We start from the raw sequence: 16,624 nt of genomic DNA, 5'->3' as shown, positions 1-16,624 counted from the left end.
CTCTTGAAGAACTCCAGGCCTATCATGCTGTCTCTCCGCTAAAGCCTGAGGCCCGAGGTCAGAGGATTCAGGAAGGCTCTGCAGTCGGCCCAGGAGGGCGGGGTCCCGTGGTGGAGGCGGGGAGAGGGAAGGACCGCACGGAGCACCAACCCCTGCTCGGCCCCGTACCAGGAAGCGCTGGGGGGCAGAGGAGCGGAGTTGAGGCAGAAGCCAGGTGAGGCTGGAGTCCTGGGGTAGGCAGGCTGTCGCTGCCGCTGCCGCTGCCTGAGATGGAAATCGGGGGAGGAAGCTCGCGGAAGAAACAGCGGAGGGTCGTGGAAAAAAAGCAATGGCTGAGCTAGAGATGGGGTACCAGGTAGGGGGAGGAAACGGTAGAGAGAAATAGGTGGGGCTCGCGCGCATGCTCAATAGGAAGGGGCGCCGGTGGGGTGCGGACGCATGCGTAGTGGGCTTCTCGGGCGGTGGGGTGGGCGCGGAATTTGGAGACCCACTTCGGGAAAGGTAAAATGCGGGCGCAATTTTAGGGTACCTGTGGGACCCGGGCTCTTAGGGTCTTGACACAGGACGGGCCTGGGCCGAAAGCCCAGGCACGCCCGACCAGAGAGTGTTTCTCCACTCCCGGACTCTGCCAGTCAGGATGGTGGTGCCTTCGCTGAAGCTTCAGGACCTCATCGAAGAGATTCGCGGGGCCAAGACTCAGGCCCAGGAGCGGGAGGTGATCCAAAAGGAGTGTGCCCACATCCGGGCCTCCTTCCGCGACGGGGACCCAGTGCACAGGCACCGGCAGCTGGCCAAACTGCTCTACGTCCACATGTTGGGCTACCCCGCCCACTTTGGACAGGTACTGGCCAGGAATACCTCCCTCCTGAGCTTGATGAAGGCTAGTGGGGCAGAGTCCCAGACTCTCTCACCTGTTTATGCCCTGGTTTTTTAAATTCTACAATTTCAGAGTCTTCACAGCCTGCACTGCAAACCTCTTTCCCCATTGCTACCCCTACTGGGCATCAGCTGGCCTGAACCCTTCATTCTCTGGCCAGCCTCCTTTAGGGCAGGCACCTCCTCCTCTCCGCTCCCATCCTCCTCAACTCCTAGTTCCTCCTACCCACTAACGCCTGAATTTCCTAAGCTCCTCTTGTTGAAGGGAGAGTGATGAGATATGATGCCCCACAGGTTAATCTGGTTTTAAAGAGGAAGATGGAACAGGGATGTGAGTGTCTATGGTTTCACCCCTGCCTCTTCCTGGTCTGCCCCCTTCACTATAGATGGAGTGCCTGAAACTGATCGCCTCCTCCAGATTCACAGACAAGAGGGTGGGCTACCTGGGGGCCATGCTTCTATTGGATGAGAGGCACGATGCCCACCTGCTCATTACCAACAGCATCAAGAAGTGAGAGGGTTCTGGCAATCACTTGGAATCAGGGAGATGGGAGAATAGGGACCTTGGAAATCCCAGGGGACTGCCTGTTGTGGGTATTGAAAAGGACTGATTTTATCAGAGGTTTGACTGACCGTCCTCCCAAATCCCCTGCAGTGACCTGAGCCAGGGGATTCAGCCAGTACAAGGCCTGGCCTTGTGCACTTTGAGCACCATGGGCTCTGCTGAGATGTGCCGAGACCTGGCCCCAGAGGTGGAGAAACTGCTCCTGCAGCCCAGTCCCTACGTGCGCAAGAAGGTGAGATGGCGGGACTCCTGGCACGTGCTCCTGCACACTGCCTGCTGCGTGCTATATAGTAGTAGATGCAGGGGTCCATCCCATCTGACCCCTGTCTGAGGCCCCTGACCTCTGCAGGCTATTCTGACTGCAGTGCACATGATCCGGAAGGTCCCTGAACTCTCCAGTGTCTTCCTCCCACCCTGTGCCCAACTGCTTCATGAGCGTCACCATGGTAAGGCTGTGGGGCCCCCCATCCTTTGCTTCAGGTCTATGGACAGAAGAATTGAAAATCGGATGGGAACCCCAGCTCATAGGAGAATGGTAGTGCACACACACAGGCACACACGCAATAGACTCTCTTGCCCCTGGCCCCCACCATTCACTTCCCCGACCCTGACCCCAGGCATCCTGCTGGGCACCATCACGCTGATCACGGAGCTCTGCGAACGAAGCCCTGCAGCCCTCAGGCACTTCCGAAAGGTGGGCTGGTGAAGGGGCAGGCCCTGGGCCTGGAAGAGAGGGTCAGTGGGGAAGGAATGGGGCTTTAGCTGGAGAGGATTAGAACGAATGCCCAAAGTTGTGCCCTCCCTCCAGGTGGTACCCCAGCTGGTACACATCCTCCGGACTCTGGTGACAATGGGATACTCCACAGAACACAGCATATCTGGAGTCAGCGACCCCTTCCTGCAGGTGGGGTGACCTTTCACTGCTGTATCCCTGGATCAGAGAGGGCATAGCAGTAAGACCATGACCAGTGGTTTCCTCCCAGAGAACACTGGTTCTCTCAGTGTCCTGGGCAGCAGAGTAGCAGGCACAGGATTGCTCGGGTCATCCCAGGACCTGTGAGGGGAGAGGGAATGCCTAAAAGTCAGGAAAATACAGTTTGGTAACAATTTTTTTTTTAAGCCTGTCCTAAACTCCCCTGGCCTCACACACCTCTGTTCCCCTCCTAGGACCAAGGGACCTGTGGAGGTGAGGAGGTGGGGGAAGGCTCTAGGGAGCGAGCCAGACCCTCACATGTTGGAGTTTTCTCCTCAGCCCCATGACTCCTTATCCTATGAACCCCTCCAACTTTCCATTTTCAACCCAACCTCAGGTCCAGATACTTCGTCTGCTTCGGATCCTGGGCCGGAACCACGAGGAGAGCAGTGAGACCATGAATGACTTGCTGGCCCAGGTGGGGCCTGGGAGGGCACTGGTTAGCTGTGTTGCTTGGAGACCCCATCAGCCCTGGGTGCCCCTCACATGACTCGTCACTGTGCAGTGGCCGTGTAATTGCCTCTCCATCTCCTCTAGACAGTGAACTCCATGAAGAAGGGACACAGTCTGTCTTAGTGCTATTGCCCCAGTGCCCAGGCTGGCCCTGGCACATAGTAGAGGCTCAGGGAACTTTGTTGGATGGTTGAAGGATGGACAGATGACATGTTGGAGTCCTTCAAGAATCCTGAGGATTACCTGGGCTTGTTGGCATGTGCCTGTAGTCCCAGCCACTCAGGAGGCTGAGGCAGGAGGATCATCAGAGCCTGGGAGGTCAAGGCTGCAGTGAGCTGTGGGCGATAAGAGTGAGACCCTGTATCAAAAAAAGGAGACCTGAGGAGGGCCTTGAGCAGATACATCTCCTCTCTCATCCCCTCAGGTGGCCACTAACACAGACACCAGCCGAAATGCCGGAAATGCGGTCCTGTTTGAGACAGTACTCACCATCATGGATATCCGCTCTGCAGCTGGCCTACGGGTATCACCCCTTATGCCTCTCCCACTACGGCCCCGCCCACCACCTCACCCACACAGGTCCTGCTTGCTGGTTTCTCCCTCCTAGCCCCATCATCTTGCGCCAGTGTGTTCCCAGTCCTCAATGGCTGAGCAGGTTGCTCCTTTCCTGACTGACCCCAACTTCTGCCTCTCATAGGTTCTAGCTGTCAACATTCTTGGCCGCTTCCTACTCAACAGTGACAGGAACATTAGGTAATAGTCCCAACTGTCTACCTAGGCTGTGCCACTGATCCCCTGGCCCTCTGCCCTCCTTCCTCCAGAGCCTCCTGATCCATTTCTCTCTTATCTTATCCCTATACCCAGGACAGGACGGGGAGTGGGGGCTGATGGCCATGGTATGATAGAACCTCCCCCATCCTGACCAGGTATGTAGCCCTGACATCACTGCTTCGACTGGTGCAGTCTGATCACAGTGCTGTGCAGCGGCATCGGCCCACTGTGGTGGAATGTCTACGGGAAACTGATGCCTCCCTCAGCCGGTGAGCAGTGATAGAGGGGACAGGAGGGCAGGGCAGAGGTTCCCAGTGCCCGGTGGCCAACACTCGAGCCAGCTTAGAGCAGCTGGAGTAAGGGGACTAAGGGGGACAGGTCCCTGGGGAAGCAGAGGGCCTGAGGCATGGACCAGGATGACCTGGGCTACCTGCATGGAAACCTCTTTCTCCTGCCAGGAGAGCCCTGGAACTAAGCCTGGCTCTGGTAAATAGCTCCAATGTGCGAGCCATGATGCAAGAGCTGCAGGCCTTTCTGGAGTCCTGCCCTCCTGACCTACGGGCTGACTGTGCCTCAGGCATCCTGCTGGCTGCAGAGAGGTGAGGTGCCCAGGAGTCGAAGAGGGTAGAATCTGGGGAGCGTCAGTACCAGGACTGATGAGCCATATATCCCCTAGGTTTGCTCCAACCAAACGCTGGCACATAGACACCATCCTGCATGTGCTGACAACGGTGAGGCAGGGGCCAGTCAGAGAGCTGGGCAGAAGTGGTCAAGATTCACCACACTGACTTGGCCATGCCCACACCTTCCAGGCGGGCACCCATGTGCGGGATGATGCAGTGGCCAACCTGACCCAGCTGATTGGGGGGGCCCAGGAGCTACATGCCTACTCTGTGCGCCGCCTCTACAATGCCCTGGCAGAAGACATTTCCCAGGTACCATTCCCACCTACCTAGGCCCAGGGCTGCCCAACCACTCCCTTGCCCATCCTGGGCCACCTCCTCCCTACTAGATTCCAATTTTTCTCTCAAGGTCACAGCTGCTTACATAGTGCAGAAGACATCCGAGCACAGAGCCCTGTTTTTAAGAACATCTGGGCTTTTGTCCTGACTCTGGTACCTCCTGGTTATGTAACTACAGATGACTAACTTCCCTTATGCTCCATGTACCCTCACTGCCTCTTAGAGCTGCCTTGAGATTAAAGCTCTTGTGTTTATGAGGTTTTATTATTACCTTGAATGCTGAATGAATTAACAGATGCCAGCCAGTATCTATAGCCCCCTTTTCCATCTTAATTAAATAGGGTGGGCAGAAAGCATCATCCACCCCTTCCACAAGGGAGGGACCCTCTCACATTTCCATCCTGTTTGGTTAGGCCATGTAGTTCTGATGCTTGGCCACCAGAGGGCAGTGGGAGCCAGGTAACAAACTTCCCTTTCCCCACTCCTCCAACCCCCCACCATCTCTGCACTGCCTAAAGGGATATTGCCAGGTCTGGAAGTGAGGAGGGGACCTCAGACACTGGCCCAGCAGTGTTTCTTTCTTTCTCTCTCTCTTTTTTTTTTTTTTAAATAGAGATGGGGGGGTCTCGCTTTGTTGCCCAGGCTGGTCTTGAACTCCTGGTCTCAAGCAATCCTCCCGCCTCAGCCTCCCAATGCGCTGGGATTACAGGCTTGAGCCACCATGCCTGGCCAGCCCAGCAGTTTCTTATCCCATGTAGCAACCACTGGTGCAGGTGGCAGCCTGGTGCATTGGGGAGTATGGGGACCTCCTGCTGGCGGGGAACTGCGAGGAGATTGAGCCCCTTCAGGTGAGACCTCACTGGGGGTACACTGAAGAGGGACTCGTCAGGGGGACAGGACTTGCACCAGGGCCACTAACTGTATCCATGTCTGAAGGTGGACGAAGAGGAAGTGCTGGCATTGCTGGAAAAGGTGCTGCAGTCCCATATGTCCCTGCCAGCCACTCGAGGATATGCCCTCACAGCCCTCATGAAGCTCAGCACTCGCCTCTGTGGGGACAACAAGTAAGAAGGGGTCCCAGCCCCTTGAGAGATGGCCTGTCACTGGGTCCACCCATTTTTGAGTTTCTTTCTAGGCATACATGCCCAGCCCTCCCTACCCCCCAGCCCTTAGGTTCTTGTTTTTGAGCCAAATCTGGGTATTTCCCTGCTCCGTGGGCCTTTCCTTCTTGCCACATCCTGCAGTGGCACACTGCCATAGCCACTTACATACTACACTGGCCCAGCCGCATCCGCCAGGTGGTGTCCATCTACGGGAGCTGCTTGGACGTGGAGCTGCAGCAGCGGGCTGTGGAGTATGACACACTCTTCCGGAAATACGACCACATGAGGTGTGTCCAGCACTGTGCTGCAGCATGGGACCCAAACCCCTGCCCTCTCCCAAATGCCCTTTTCTAGGTACAAGGGCCTCATCCTCACCTGTGTTCTTCCATATCCACGGTGAGAGCTTCCCACCCACTGTTAATTGAAGCTAAGCTGGCTTCCAACCCTCCTTGTTCATCTGAAAATCAGCAACAACATGTCATTTTAGGAAATCAGAAGGGTACTTCTGAGCCACCATGTGCCCAGGGCTCCATATTCCTAGTCCTCATCCTAGACGCCTCTTGTGAAAGGCCCAGAGACCACACAGAGGCACACTTGCATTCCATCCTCTCAGGGCTGCCATCCTGGAAAAAATGCCTCTTGTGGAGCGAGATGGCCCTCAGGCTGATGAGGAAGCAAAGGAAAGCAAAGAAGCAGCCCAGCTTTCAGAAGCAGCCCCAGTGCCCACAGAGCCCCAGGTGAGAAGGCTAGAAACTCTGGGGTAGGAAGATGGGCTGAGCTTCATACCCAGCCCTGCCCCTTCTGTCCCTTCTGCCAGGCCTCACAGCTCCTGGATCTGCTAGATCTCTTGGATGGGGCTTCTGGGGATGTCCAGCATCCTCCCCCTCTGGACCCCTCCCCAGGAGGTGCCCTGATACACCTGCTTGACCTTCCCTGTGTACCTCCACCCCCAGGTAAGCCTAAGCAAAGGGGAGATGTCTTAGAGAAGGTAGGTGGAAATGTACTGCTCCTCCTCCTAAGCCAAGGGCTGAGGTTCATGGACCCTGCTTCTTCCTGTGTGTCCTCCATCCCATCGCCGTCTCAGGAGGTAAAAGAATGAAGTCAATCATGGTCATCTGTCTTCCCTTTGTTCCAGACTTCTTTCCCTGGCCTACAGGGCCCTGCTTCCTCCCCAACCCTTCTTATACCACTTTCCCACTACCCACTCACTGCCCCCTTCTCAGCTCCTCACACCCTCCCACCCTTGGCATTTCATGTTCTTTTTTACATGGAATGTTCTTTCCCCAGCACATCAAATGACCAGCTCATTCTCACTCTTCAGTCTTCAGCTAAAATGTCAGATGCCTTCCCCTACCACTCCTATTTAAGTCAGTTCTCCCCAGTTATTCTGGCATGACTTACTTCCTTCATAGCATCTATTATGGTCTGTAATTATCTTGCCTTTTTTTTTTTTTTTTTTTTTTTGAGACAGCGTCTTGCTCTGTCACCCAGGCTGGAGTGCAGTGGCGTGATCTCGGCTCACTGCAACCTCTGCCTCCCGGGTTCAAGCTGTTCTTGTGTCTCAGCCTCCCAAGTCCGGGCCTCAGGTGATCCACCCGCCTCAGCCTCCCAAAGTGCTGGGATTACAGGCATGAGCCACCATGCCCGGCCTTTTTTTATTGTTTCTCTCCCCCATTAGACAGTAAGCTCCATCCTCATCTACATGTCTACTTTGTTACTAGCCTTTCGAGTAGTGCAGGGCCAGTAGGTGTTTGCTCAATTTTTGTTGAATGAATGAACAAACATGTTCTCTCAAACCTGCACACTGAGCTGCTTCTGTCTCCCTACTCCAGCTCCCATCCCAGATCTCAAAGTGTTTGAGCGTGAGGGAGTACAGCTGAATCTGTCTTTCATTCGACCCCCTGAAAACCCTGCTTTGCTGTTAATCACCGTCACTGCCACCAACTTCTCAGAGGGTGATGTCACCCATTTCATCTGCCAGGCTGCTGTGCCCAAGGTTTGTAAAGATCAGAGTTCAGAGGTGGCCTGGGGACTCCAGGAGAAAAGGCCACTAAGTGGAGGAGATGGGTGGGAGACAGTGTGAGATGGGATTGAGTCATCTGGAGATCAGCACTTGGGGAGTTACAGGAAAAGGGTGTGGAGCCACTGAGTATAGAGGGGCTGCCTGAGCCCTACCTACTGCCATACTGTGCTCTGTTAAACTCCTGTGTTCAGAGTCTCCAGCTGCAGCTGCAGGCCCCCAGTGGGAACACAGTTCCAGCTCGGGGTGGCCTTCCTATCACCCAGCTCTTCAGAATCCTCAATCCTAACAAGGTGAGCTTCAGGAGTTCCCCCAAGACAAGACCCAGGGATAGAAGAAGCCGTGGGTGCTAACCCTGGTCCCTGCTCTCCTATTCCTAGGCCCCCCTGCGGCTAAAGCTGCGCCTCACCTATGACCACTTTCACCAGTCGGTGCAGGAGATCTTTGAGGTGAACAACTTGCCTGTGGAATCGTGGCAGTAACTGTCTCCACTCACAGCCTGAAATTCTCCTGTGTCCCAAACCCCAGGGGGCCCCAGCAGCTTCGAACCTACACCTGAGGGCTACCAGCAGGTGGCGCTCTGGCTTTGCACTGCAAAAACTGGGGACCAGCCCCCTTCTCCCACAAATAAAGCCCAATAAAGCCTGAGAAGTGAGGAAAGCCATATTTGGGTATATTTGAAGTGGAAAGTGTGTATGAATAACAGCAAGGGAAAAGCATTCTTACATAGGAGGTATGCATCTTCCCCTGAGCCTTGAGAACCTGTCTCAACACGGGGGCGGGGAGGGGGCAGCTGTTGGTTCTTTCTAACCCTCTCCAGGTCAGGGAACAAATTTGCCCCTAAACTTCCACAGGAGGCACTCTACCCTCTGGGCCAGAGCTGGGCACAGTGGCAAAGTCAGATTAGAATTTCTAGAGTTCTAACAGCGATTCCCAACCATTTCCTCAACTTTCTTCTGTTTCCCGCACCCCAAGGCAGGGAAATCCCTGCTGCCTCTCCTCATCTTCTAACTCAGCTGTAAGGCGGTTTAGGAGCCGCTGGCAGAATCAATGGCATCGACCAAGGGAGGGGGGGTGGCAAGGGATTTTCCTGTGCTTAACTACTGATCACGGCTAAGTGGAAATCCTATAAACACGAGCGGAAATCAATGGAGGCTGCTTAGCGGCCAGGGGAGAGGGGCGGCCCACAGATTGCATCTGACGGATGAGCGAGAGGAAGCAGCCAGGGAGGGCTCAAGGAAGAGTAGCTTAGAGGAGGGGGAAGAAACAGGCAGCGCTGGAGAGAGAGGAGTCACTGTCAGAAGGGACACTGAGGGGAGAGGCACAGTGGGCCCAGGAGTGGACTCCATTAGACCCAGAGTTCCCTTCCCCTTCCAGGAAGTGACACCCCTAGCCCAGGCAGTGGTCAGGATCTTCAGTCTCCTGTGGCCTCTCTCTGGAGCTGTTCACTTCTAGCAGGCGCTGATAGTCTTGAGGCCGGAAACGCTGTAGATATACAATCAGCTTGGCTGGTGCTGTCTCCTGTGCAGGCACACCTACAGGTAAAAGGACAATGAGGAGAGAAATGGACAGAGCCACAAGCACTTGGACTCTGCTCCCTGCCCACCTAGCCAGGACTCCATGGATGTTTCCAAAGCCACACTGGGGTTCTGAATGTCACCCACCCAGCTTCTGTAACACACTAGTCCACGCCCTGCCTGCCTGTGGAAGTGGGACCTAAAAGAGCAACTTCAGGCAAGAGTGGGACTAGAAGCCACACCTGAGCCTCTCTCCTCCAGCAAGGAGAAATGGCGAAGAGGCACCCAGGCACCAAGAAAACGAAGGATGCCTCAGCGTCAGCTCATTTCAGTTATTACCCTGTTCTGCAATCAAGATTAAAGCCCTAGACCAGGCCAAAGCTCATTAGCTTAGTAATGAAGCACATGCAGAGATGTACACATAGAAACCAAGAGCTATAGAAAGAAGAGGAGGGAAGCTATAGCCATGGGGTGGGATTCACATAGAATTCTCGCCTCTATGTGGTGAGGTGAGAATGGAACTGCCTGTTGCCAGTGTCTTGTTGTTAGTGCCTGGCAGCATGCTGGGCACATAGCAAGGAACTCAGTGTATGTTTGCTGAGGGGGCTCAAACAGCACTGCAGGGCTGTAAGGCCCCATGGGATGCACAATTCCTAGTGTGGATGAACGGTCTACAAGGGAATTATGCTTAGGAACAAATCTGCCAAATCATGCCTCACTGTCTCACATAACTATAATGTTATTGTCCTTTACAAAAAGCCAAAAGGACAAATTAAAAGGATCTAGGTAATTGTAAAACAAAAGGACAAGACTGGTTGGACTCTCAGTGTAGTGGGCAGTGCATCAGTCTCATGATCTGAAGATCCTGGGTCTGAGCCTCCCAGAGGGCAGCTTTTGTAAAAAGGCTTACTTTTTACTCCTTGTGGAGGAGTGGTGACTGAAGAAGAAGAAAAAAAAGAGATTGGGGGAAGGAAGAGTCAAAGCAGGGAACTGAGAAATGAAACTGAAGGAGATCTGGCTATAGGTATGAGAACTAAATGAGGCAGGTTGGCTGGAATTAGACACGTGGAAGGACTAGATCCAAATTAGCTACTGTTAAAGAGAAAACGAGATTTCACAGAACTGTAAGCAAACTTAGAAAGTTGCTAAAACAATTCCCATTACAAAAATAATCCAGGCCAGGCACAGAGGCTCACACCTGTAATCCCAGCACTTTGGAAGGCTGAGGCAGGCAAATTGCTTGAGTCCAGGAGTTCCAGACCAGCCTGGGCAACACGGCAAAACCTCGTCTCTATTAAAAAAAATTTTTTTAATCCGGAGGCCCTCCCCCACTACATGGTCCAGCGGGTGCCTCCAAAAGAGAAAAGTGGGGAGCAGGAAAAGCACAAAAGGGCCTGTCACCCTCACCAAGCATGCTGCTGAGCCTGTGGATCTTCTCTAGGGCAGTTGGTACTTCAGCCTCCTCATGCACCAGGGCCTCTACCTCACCCACAGCATAGCCAAAGTCGGCTGTATCCAAGTCCACCCTGAGCTGTGGCTCCTCTTCATCAGCTTCCAAGAGCACCAGCTTCCAGGCACTCCGCTTAGTCACAAAACTAGCTACTTCCTGCAGCCCCAGTGGGCCCAGCACAGCAGCCACATCTCCAGCCCCCAGGCCGTCAGCCCCCAGCACCTTACAGAGTTGGGCCACAATTGTAGGTTCCGCTGTGAGTTCCTTATACTCCGTGTGGGGTCCTAAGACACCTGCTGCTCCAGGACATTTGAGCTCCCATCCACTATCCTCTCGTCGTCGCAGCCAGTGGTCAGCCTGCATGAGGCTCAGCTCAGAGGTGTCATAGTAGGTGTCTCGGAAGGTGACCCGGTACTCCAGGGTGCCCCCCAACTCCTGCAGCCGCTCCTCTGTGCCAGGCCCTGGAAGGAACTTTCGCTCCACCTCAATCAAGCCCTGGGCCATGCTACCTGCAATTGGCTGAACAAACGTTTGCTGAGTTCCCAAGGATGCAAAGCCTGGTGCTCAGCTCCTGGGGCGTCAACTCAGTACAGACCCCCTCCCTGGAAGAACTTATGAGGGGCACACTGTGTCGCAATAGTCTCTAGGGCTACTGCCCTTTTCTCTCTACCTCGGTGACATTAAGGCCCCGTCGGTGATATTTTAAGGCTCTGACAGTGACAGGTCTCCAGTAAAATCCCTTCCACTGCTGCTGATGTCCTCAATCCAAAGAGACCCCTAGAAAGCAGGCCGGGTAGCGGGTGTCCTTTCAACGCCCCCCTCTCTACACCTTGCCACCCCAGGAGGCTAGTGGCTCACGACCCGGGAGGACCTGCCCTTTCCTGCTACACTACCGGCCAGCGGAACCTCAGGTCTCACCTCAAAGCCCGAGAGTCTCCTCGCGGGACCCACAGAGGGGGAAGAGAGCCCACGCCATACACTCGCGAGGAATGCCGGGAGCAGTTCCGGATCCCGGACCTCGGCCCGACCCTCCGCGCGCCCGGCAGGTCCCGGCACCAGCGGCCATATTACGCCCGTTGTGGCGGTGCCGAGAGCAGGCCGGGGCTCGAGACACGCGCTATGTAATGGGAGGCCGCGACCCCCGCGGTGGCCAGGGGAGCGAGGCCGCCCCTTGCACTCTTCTCCTCATTGTCGGCCCCGCACGGCTCCCGGGGGCTGGTACAGGTCTCATGCCTGAGGCTGAGCCAGGCACCCCGAGGCGCGGATGCATGATGGGAGATGTAGTTCCAAAGGGAGACTTTGCCCTCTCGCCCCGCCCGTCGCTATGGTGACAGGAAAGCTGCACTTGGTGCCTGCGGTACTCTACCTAAAGCTGAACTGGGGCTACAAGGCGGCGGGGAGAGTCGGGTGCAAGGAGCTCAAGCCCCAGTCCCATCTCCAACACCCCCCTTCGCACCCCCAACGCAGGCAGATGGGCCTGGAATACAAGCCATTCACACCGTCCAACAGATATCTGCTATAGCAGCCAGCTAAGCGCAGGCCAGTGGCAATGGTGGCGAGGGGGGTTGGGGTGGGGGGGAGGGAAGGGGGCGGGGGCAGCGCGTAATAAAGTCCAGTTTAGCTACTCTGGAGTTTTAGAGGGGATCTAATACCTCCTGGCGTGAACGTTGAGGGTAAGAGTGGGTGAGAAACTTTCTGTCAGAGAATAAAGTGGTATTTTGGCCAGGAACTAAAGATATGATGGTATTTCAACAGTTGGAGACCTAGATGGAGACAGGAGTAGCCTAAGCAAAGGCCCAGAAACTGGAGAACACCTGGGTGGTACGTAAGGAGAAGACGAGGCTAGAAATGCAGTTGAGGGAAAAGCCTTGAGTGCTAGACTGAGGAGTTTGTCAGAGTTTCCAGCGGTCCCTAAGCAGTTTTTGTCAGGTGTAGAACTACTTATGTTCATTTAGAATACAGAAAGGCCGGTGCGGTTGCTCACACCTGCAATCCCAGCACTTTGGGAAGCCGAGGCAGGTGAATCACCTGAGGTCAGGAGTTCGAGACCAGCCTGGCCAACATGGAGAAACCCCCCCGTCTCTACTAAAAATGCAAAAATGAGCCGGGCATGGTGGCGCGTGCTTGTGTTCCCAGCTACTCCAGAGGCTGAGGCATGAGAATTGCTTGAACCTGGGAGGCAGAGGTTGCAGTGAGTTGAGATGGCACCACTGCACTCCAGCCTGGGCGACAGAACGAGACTCCATCTGTCCCCAAAAAAATAAAATTCAGGAAAACATGGGGGTTGGCCCTTTGAATGCTTTGGGAGACAAAATATTAATAGAGACGATTCCTTCTTACTCCCTCTGAGGACTATGGTTATCTGGAGACTCTAACTATATGTCTGACCTTACATGTGAGGAAGCTCCCTGAGGAACCATGGCTCTTAACTCCTGGACTCCTTCCTATGATGGGTGAGAAGTGCCATGTTCTCAACACCTGCCCTCTCACCAGTATGTTTCTGGAAATACATGACCAGTGAGAGGTATTATAGGGAGAAGGACACTTTTTTAAAGACATGGCATTTTGGCCAGGTGTGTTGACTCACACTTGTAATCCTAGCACTTTGGGAGGTCGAGGCAGGAGGATCACTTGAGGCCAGGAGTTTGAGACCAGCCTGGGCAACATAGGAAGACCCTGTTTCTACAAAAAAAAAAAAAAAAAATTGTTAATTAGCCTGGTGTGGTAGTGCATGCCTGTGGTCCCACCTGCTCAGGAGGTTGAGGCAGCGGGATAGCTTGAGCCCAGGAGGTCAAGGGCAGTGAGCTACGATCCTGCTACTGCCTGCGCTCCAGCCTCGGCAACAGAGCAAGACCCTGTGTATAAATAAATAAACAAATGGCATCTTGAACTTGGAGTAGCTTGGGTCAACCTCTGTCCCCACTCCATGTTAAGCACTGTTGGTTAGGGAGAGAAGCAACCCCAGCTCCTAAAGCCTGCTTTTCATCCATCTTTTGCTTTCAGGTTTTGTTAACCTGGGATGAAGACCTAATTTTTCCTTATGTTATAAGGTCCAATCCAGTGGGGCAAAAGCAGCAGCTTATTTGAACAGAAAGACCAGTTTCCGGAGCCAGAACTGAGGTCGACTCCCAGCTTCACTTTCTAGATGTTTGGCCTTCGGCAAGCTACTCCACTTTCCTAAGCATCTGCTTTTTTTTTTTTTTTTTTTTTTGAGACAGAGTCTCACTCTGGCGTCTCAGCTCACTGCAACCTCTGCCTCCTGGGTTCAAATGATTCTCCCGCCTCAGCCTCCTGAGTAGTTGGGACTACAGGCACGCGCCACCCCACCCTCCTAATTTTTGTTTGTTTGTTTGTTTGTTTGAGACGGAGTCTCGCTTTGTCGCCCAGGCTGGAGTGTGGTGGCGCCATCTCGGCTCACTGCAAGCTCCGCCTCCAGGGTTCATGCCATTCTCCTGCCTCAGCCTCCCAAGTAGATGGGACTACAGGTGCCCACCACCATGCCCGGCTAATTTTTTGTAATTTTAGTAGAGATGGGGTTTCACCCTGTTAGGATGGTCTCGATCTCCTGATCTCGTGATCCACCCGCCTCCACCTCCCAAAGTGCTGGGATTACAGGTGTGAGCCACCGCACCCGGCCTGTTTTTGTTTTTGAGACGGAGTTTCACTCTTATTGCCCAGGCTGGAGTGCAATGGTGTGATCTTGGCTCACCGCAACCTCTGCCTCCCGGGTTCAAGCGATTCTTCTGCCTCAGCCTCCCGAGTAGCCGGGATTACAGGTGCCCACCACCACGCCCAGCTAATTTTGTATTTTTAGTAGAGACAGGGTTTCTCCATGTTGGTCAGGCTGGTCTCGAACTCCTGACCTCAGGTGATCCACCCACCTCAGCCTCCCAAAGTGCTGGGATTACAGGAGTGAGCCACCATGCCCGGCCAGCCTCTGCTTTTTCATTGAGAAAATGTGGCCTGCCTCACAGTTACCTGTGAGGATTCAGTCATAAACTGTCACATAGTATAAACTCAAAATGTTCCTTTATCTCTCCTTTTTGTCATGTGAACTTCAGCGTTTTGTTGTGTTGTTTAAGAGAAGTAGGCTATAGCAGTTAGTATGGGCCCTGGAGCCAGACCATGGAGGTTTTTGAGTCCTGGCACTGTCACTTACTTATTGGCCATTGGACCTTGGGCCTGTTAATTCATTTGTTTGTGCCTTAGTTTCCTCAATAAATGAGACTATAATAGCATCTACCTCATGCTTGAGGTATTGAGAGGAGTAAACAATATATGTAAAAGTGCTTGGAACTGTCCCTGTGCATTCAAGAAATCTTAAAAATTATTGTTATTAGAATACAGGAGCGGCCGGGTGAGGTGGATCACGCCTATAATCCCAGGACTTTGGGAGGCTGAGGCCGGTGGATCACCTGAGGTCAGGAGTTCGAGACCAGCCTGGCTAAGATGGTGAAACCCCCGTCTCTACTAAAAATACAAAATTAGCAGGGCATGGTGGTGGGCACCTACAATCCCAGCTACTTGGGAGGCTGAGGCAGGAGAATCACTTGAACCTGGGAGGCGAAGGTTGCAGTGAGCCGGGATCATGCCACTGCACTGTAGCCTGGGCGACAGAGTGACTCTGTCTCAAGAAAAAAACAAACAAACAAAAAAACGGGCTGGGCGCGGCGGTGGCTCACACCTGTAACCCAGCACTTTGGGAGGCCGAGGCAGGCGGATCACAAGGTCAGGAGTTCGAGACCAGCTTGACCAACATGGTGAAACCCCGTCTCTACTAAAAATACAAAAATTAGCTGGGTGTGTTGATGCATGCCTGTAATCCCAGCTACTTAGGAGGCTGAGGTAGGAGAATCGCTTGAACCCGGTGGTGGAGGTTGCAGTGAGCAGAGATCGCACCACTGCACTCCAACCTGGGCGACTGAGCGAGACTCCGTCTCCAAAAAAAAAAAAAAAAAAAAAAAAAAAAAAAAAAAAAAAAAAAAAAAAAAAAATTCAGGAGCACTTAATAAGCAATAAACTGAAGATGAGGAGGAGCCCGAACCTCCCCCTACCCAGCTCAGGGGACTATGTAACCATGTGGAGGAGGCAGAAGCTCTCAGAGACTAAAGAGTAATTGCTGCGGTAGAGAAGGTTCTAGTACCCAATTTCGCGGGGGGAGATGGGGGAGGCGGAATAATAAGGCAGGAAGAAGAGAATGAAAAAAAGAGGCCTTGGGCGGCTCAGGGCTTGTTCTGAAGCTGATTTAAAACAAAACAACAAAACACATGTATGGTTTCTGCAGGCCACAGGATGAAGAGGAGAGGAGACGGAAAAGAGTTTAAAGGGGCCTGCCCTCTTTGCAGGCACCGGCTTGAACCTGGAGGCGACCTGGTGGGCTGGCCGGCCTGCCTCCGGCCCTGGGTCCCGCGAGGCAGGCAGGCGGGCGCGAACAGACTACAACTCCCGGCATGCGCCGCGGCGGGCGGGCCGCTGCACCTGCTCAGTGGGGCAGCCCCGGGCGCCTGGGTATTGATTATTCCATTGTGTGGGACGCCTAGACTCCAGCCAGTGAATGAGGCGGAGGAGTGAGGGCGAGGAGGAGGAGGAGGAGGGCGAGGAGGAGGAGGAGGAGGAGGCAGGGAGCGAGCGAGTGCCCAGGGTGAATCAATGGAAACCCCCTCACGAAGCCGGGGAAACACTTCAGCCGCAGCCAAATAGCATTGATTATTTTCCTTCACTTCCCTCACCGCCGTGAATTTATTTATTTATTTTTTCCATCTCCGTCCCTGACGCCCCGGAGCGAGCGCTGGAGGGAGGGAGGAGGAGGGGAAAAAAGAGGAATCAACACATCGGAGAAGTCCCTTCCAAGAGCCGCCCCCTCCCCTCCCCGCCTCGCGCTGCTCGGTGGCCGCGGTTCGACTCCCGTCCCTGCTTCCAGCTGAGGTGTAAGTG

The 16,624-nt window shown here is 54.0% G+C and overlaps 3 protein-coding genes across 15 annotated transcripts in view; 2 read left to right on the top strand and 1 right to left on the bottom strand.

The window, feature by feature from the left end:
* The first annotated feature begins 637 nt into the window (after window positions 1–637).
* AP1G2 (adaptor related protein complex 1 subunit gamma 2) lies at window positions 638–8,387 on the top strand. Of its 6 annotated transcripts, XM_003808082.7 has the most exons (21): window positions 638–841; window positions 1,263–1,387; window positions 1,532–1,673; window positions 1,791–1,887; window positions 2,059–2,135; window positions 2,250–2,345; window positions 2,752–2,832; window positions 3,292–3,390; window positions 3,565–3,620; window positions 3,794–3,907; window positions 4,097–4,237; window positions 4,315–4,369; window positions 4,451–4,573; window positions 5,359–5,448; window positions 5,537–5,664; window positions 5,886–5,990; window positions 6,317–6,440; window positions 6,521–6,656; window positions 7,536–7,699; window positions 7,918–8,016; window positions 8,104–8,387. In XM_003808082.7, the coding sequence occupies exons 1-21, from the start codon at window positions 638–640 to the stop codon at window positions 8,203–8,205; spliced, it is 2,358 nt and encodes a 785-aa protein (XP_003808130.1). In that variant the 3' UTR covers window positions 8,206–8,387. The 6 variants fall into 6 exon arrangements, with proteins under 6 accessions (XP_003808130.1, XP_034793198.1, XP_054953330.1 ...); XM_034937307.2 differs by having other exon boundaries at window positions 1,263–1,348; window positions 1,791–2,135; XM_055097355.2 differs by lacking the exon at window positions 5,886–5,990.
* Window positions 8,376–12,220, bottom strand: THTPA (thiamine triphosphatase). 7 transcript variants are annotated; one of them, XM_008960149.4, is made up of 3 exons: window positions 11,609–11,972; window positions 10,648–11,209; window positions 8,376–9,258 (listed from the first exon to the last, which is right to left on the bottom strand). In XM_008960149.4, the coding sequence occupies exons 2-3, from the start codon at window positions 11,192–11,194 to the stop codon at window positions 9,113–9,115; spliced, it is 693 nt and encodes a 230-aa protein (XP_008958397.1). In that variant the 5' UTR covers window positions 11,195–11,209; window positions 11,609–11,972; the 3' UTR covers window positions 8,376–9,112. The 7 variants fall into 7 exon arrangements, with proteins under 7 accessions (XP_008958397.1, XP_008958402.1, XP_008958400.1 ...); XM_008960154.5 differs by having other exon boundaries at window positions 10,913–11,209; window positions 11,609–11,971; XM_008960152.5 differs by having other exon boundaries at window positions 10,918–11,209; window positions 11,609–11,971.
* Window positions 12,221–13,381: 1,161 nt separating this feature from the next.
* Window positions 13,382–16,624, top strand: part of ZFHX2 (zinc finger homeobox 2) — a 35,436-nt gene continuing 32,193 nt past the window's right edge. For both annotated transcript variants that reach the window (XM_055097352.2, XM_003808081.5), the window contains exon 1: window positions 13,382–16,617. The gene's annotated coding sequence lies outside the window, so the exon portion shown is untranslated. The remainder of the gene's footprint in view (window positions 16,618–16,624) is intronic.

This window comes from Pan paniscus, chromosome 15, assembly GCF_029289425.2.
Source record: "Pan paniscus chromosome 15, NHGRI_mPanPan1-v2.0_pri, whole genome shotgun sequence".
NCBI lineage: Eukaryota > Metazoa > Chordata > Mammalia > Primates > Hominidae > Pan > Pan paniscus.
This window is presented reverse-complemented; position numbering and strand designations above follow the sequence as displayed.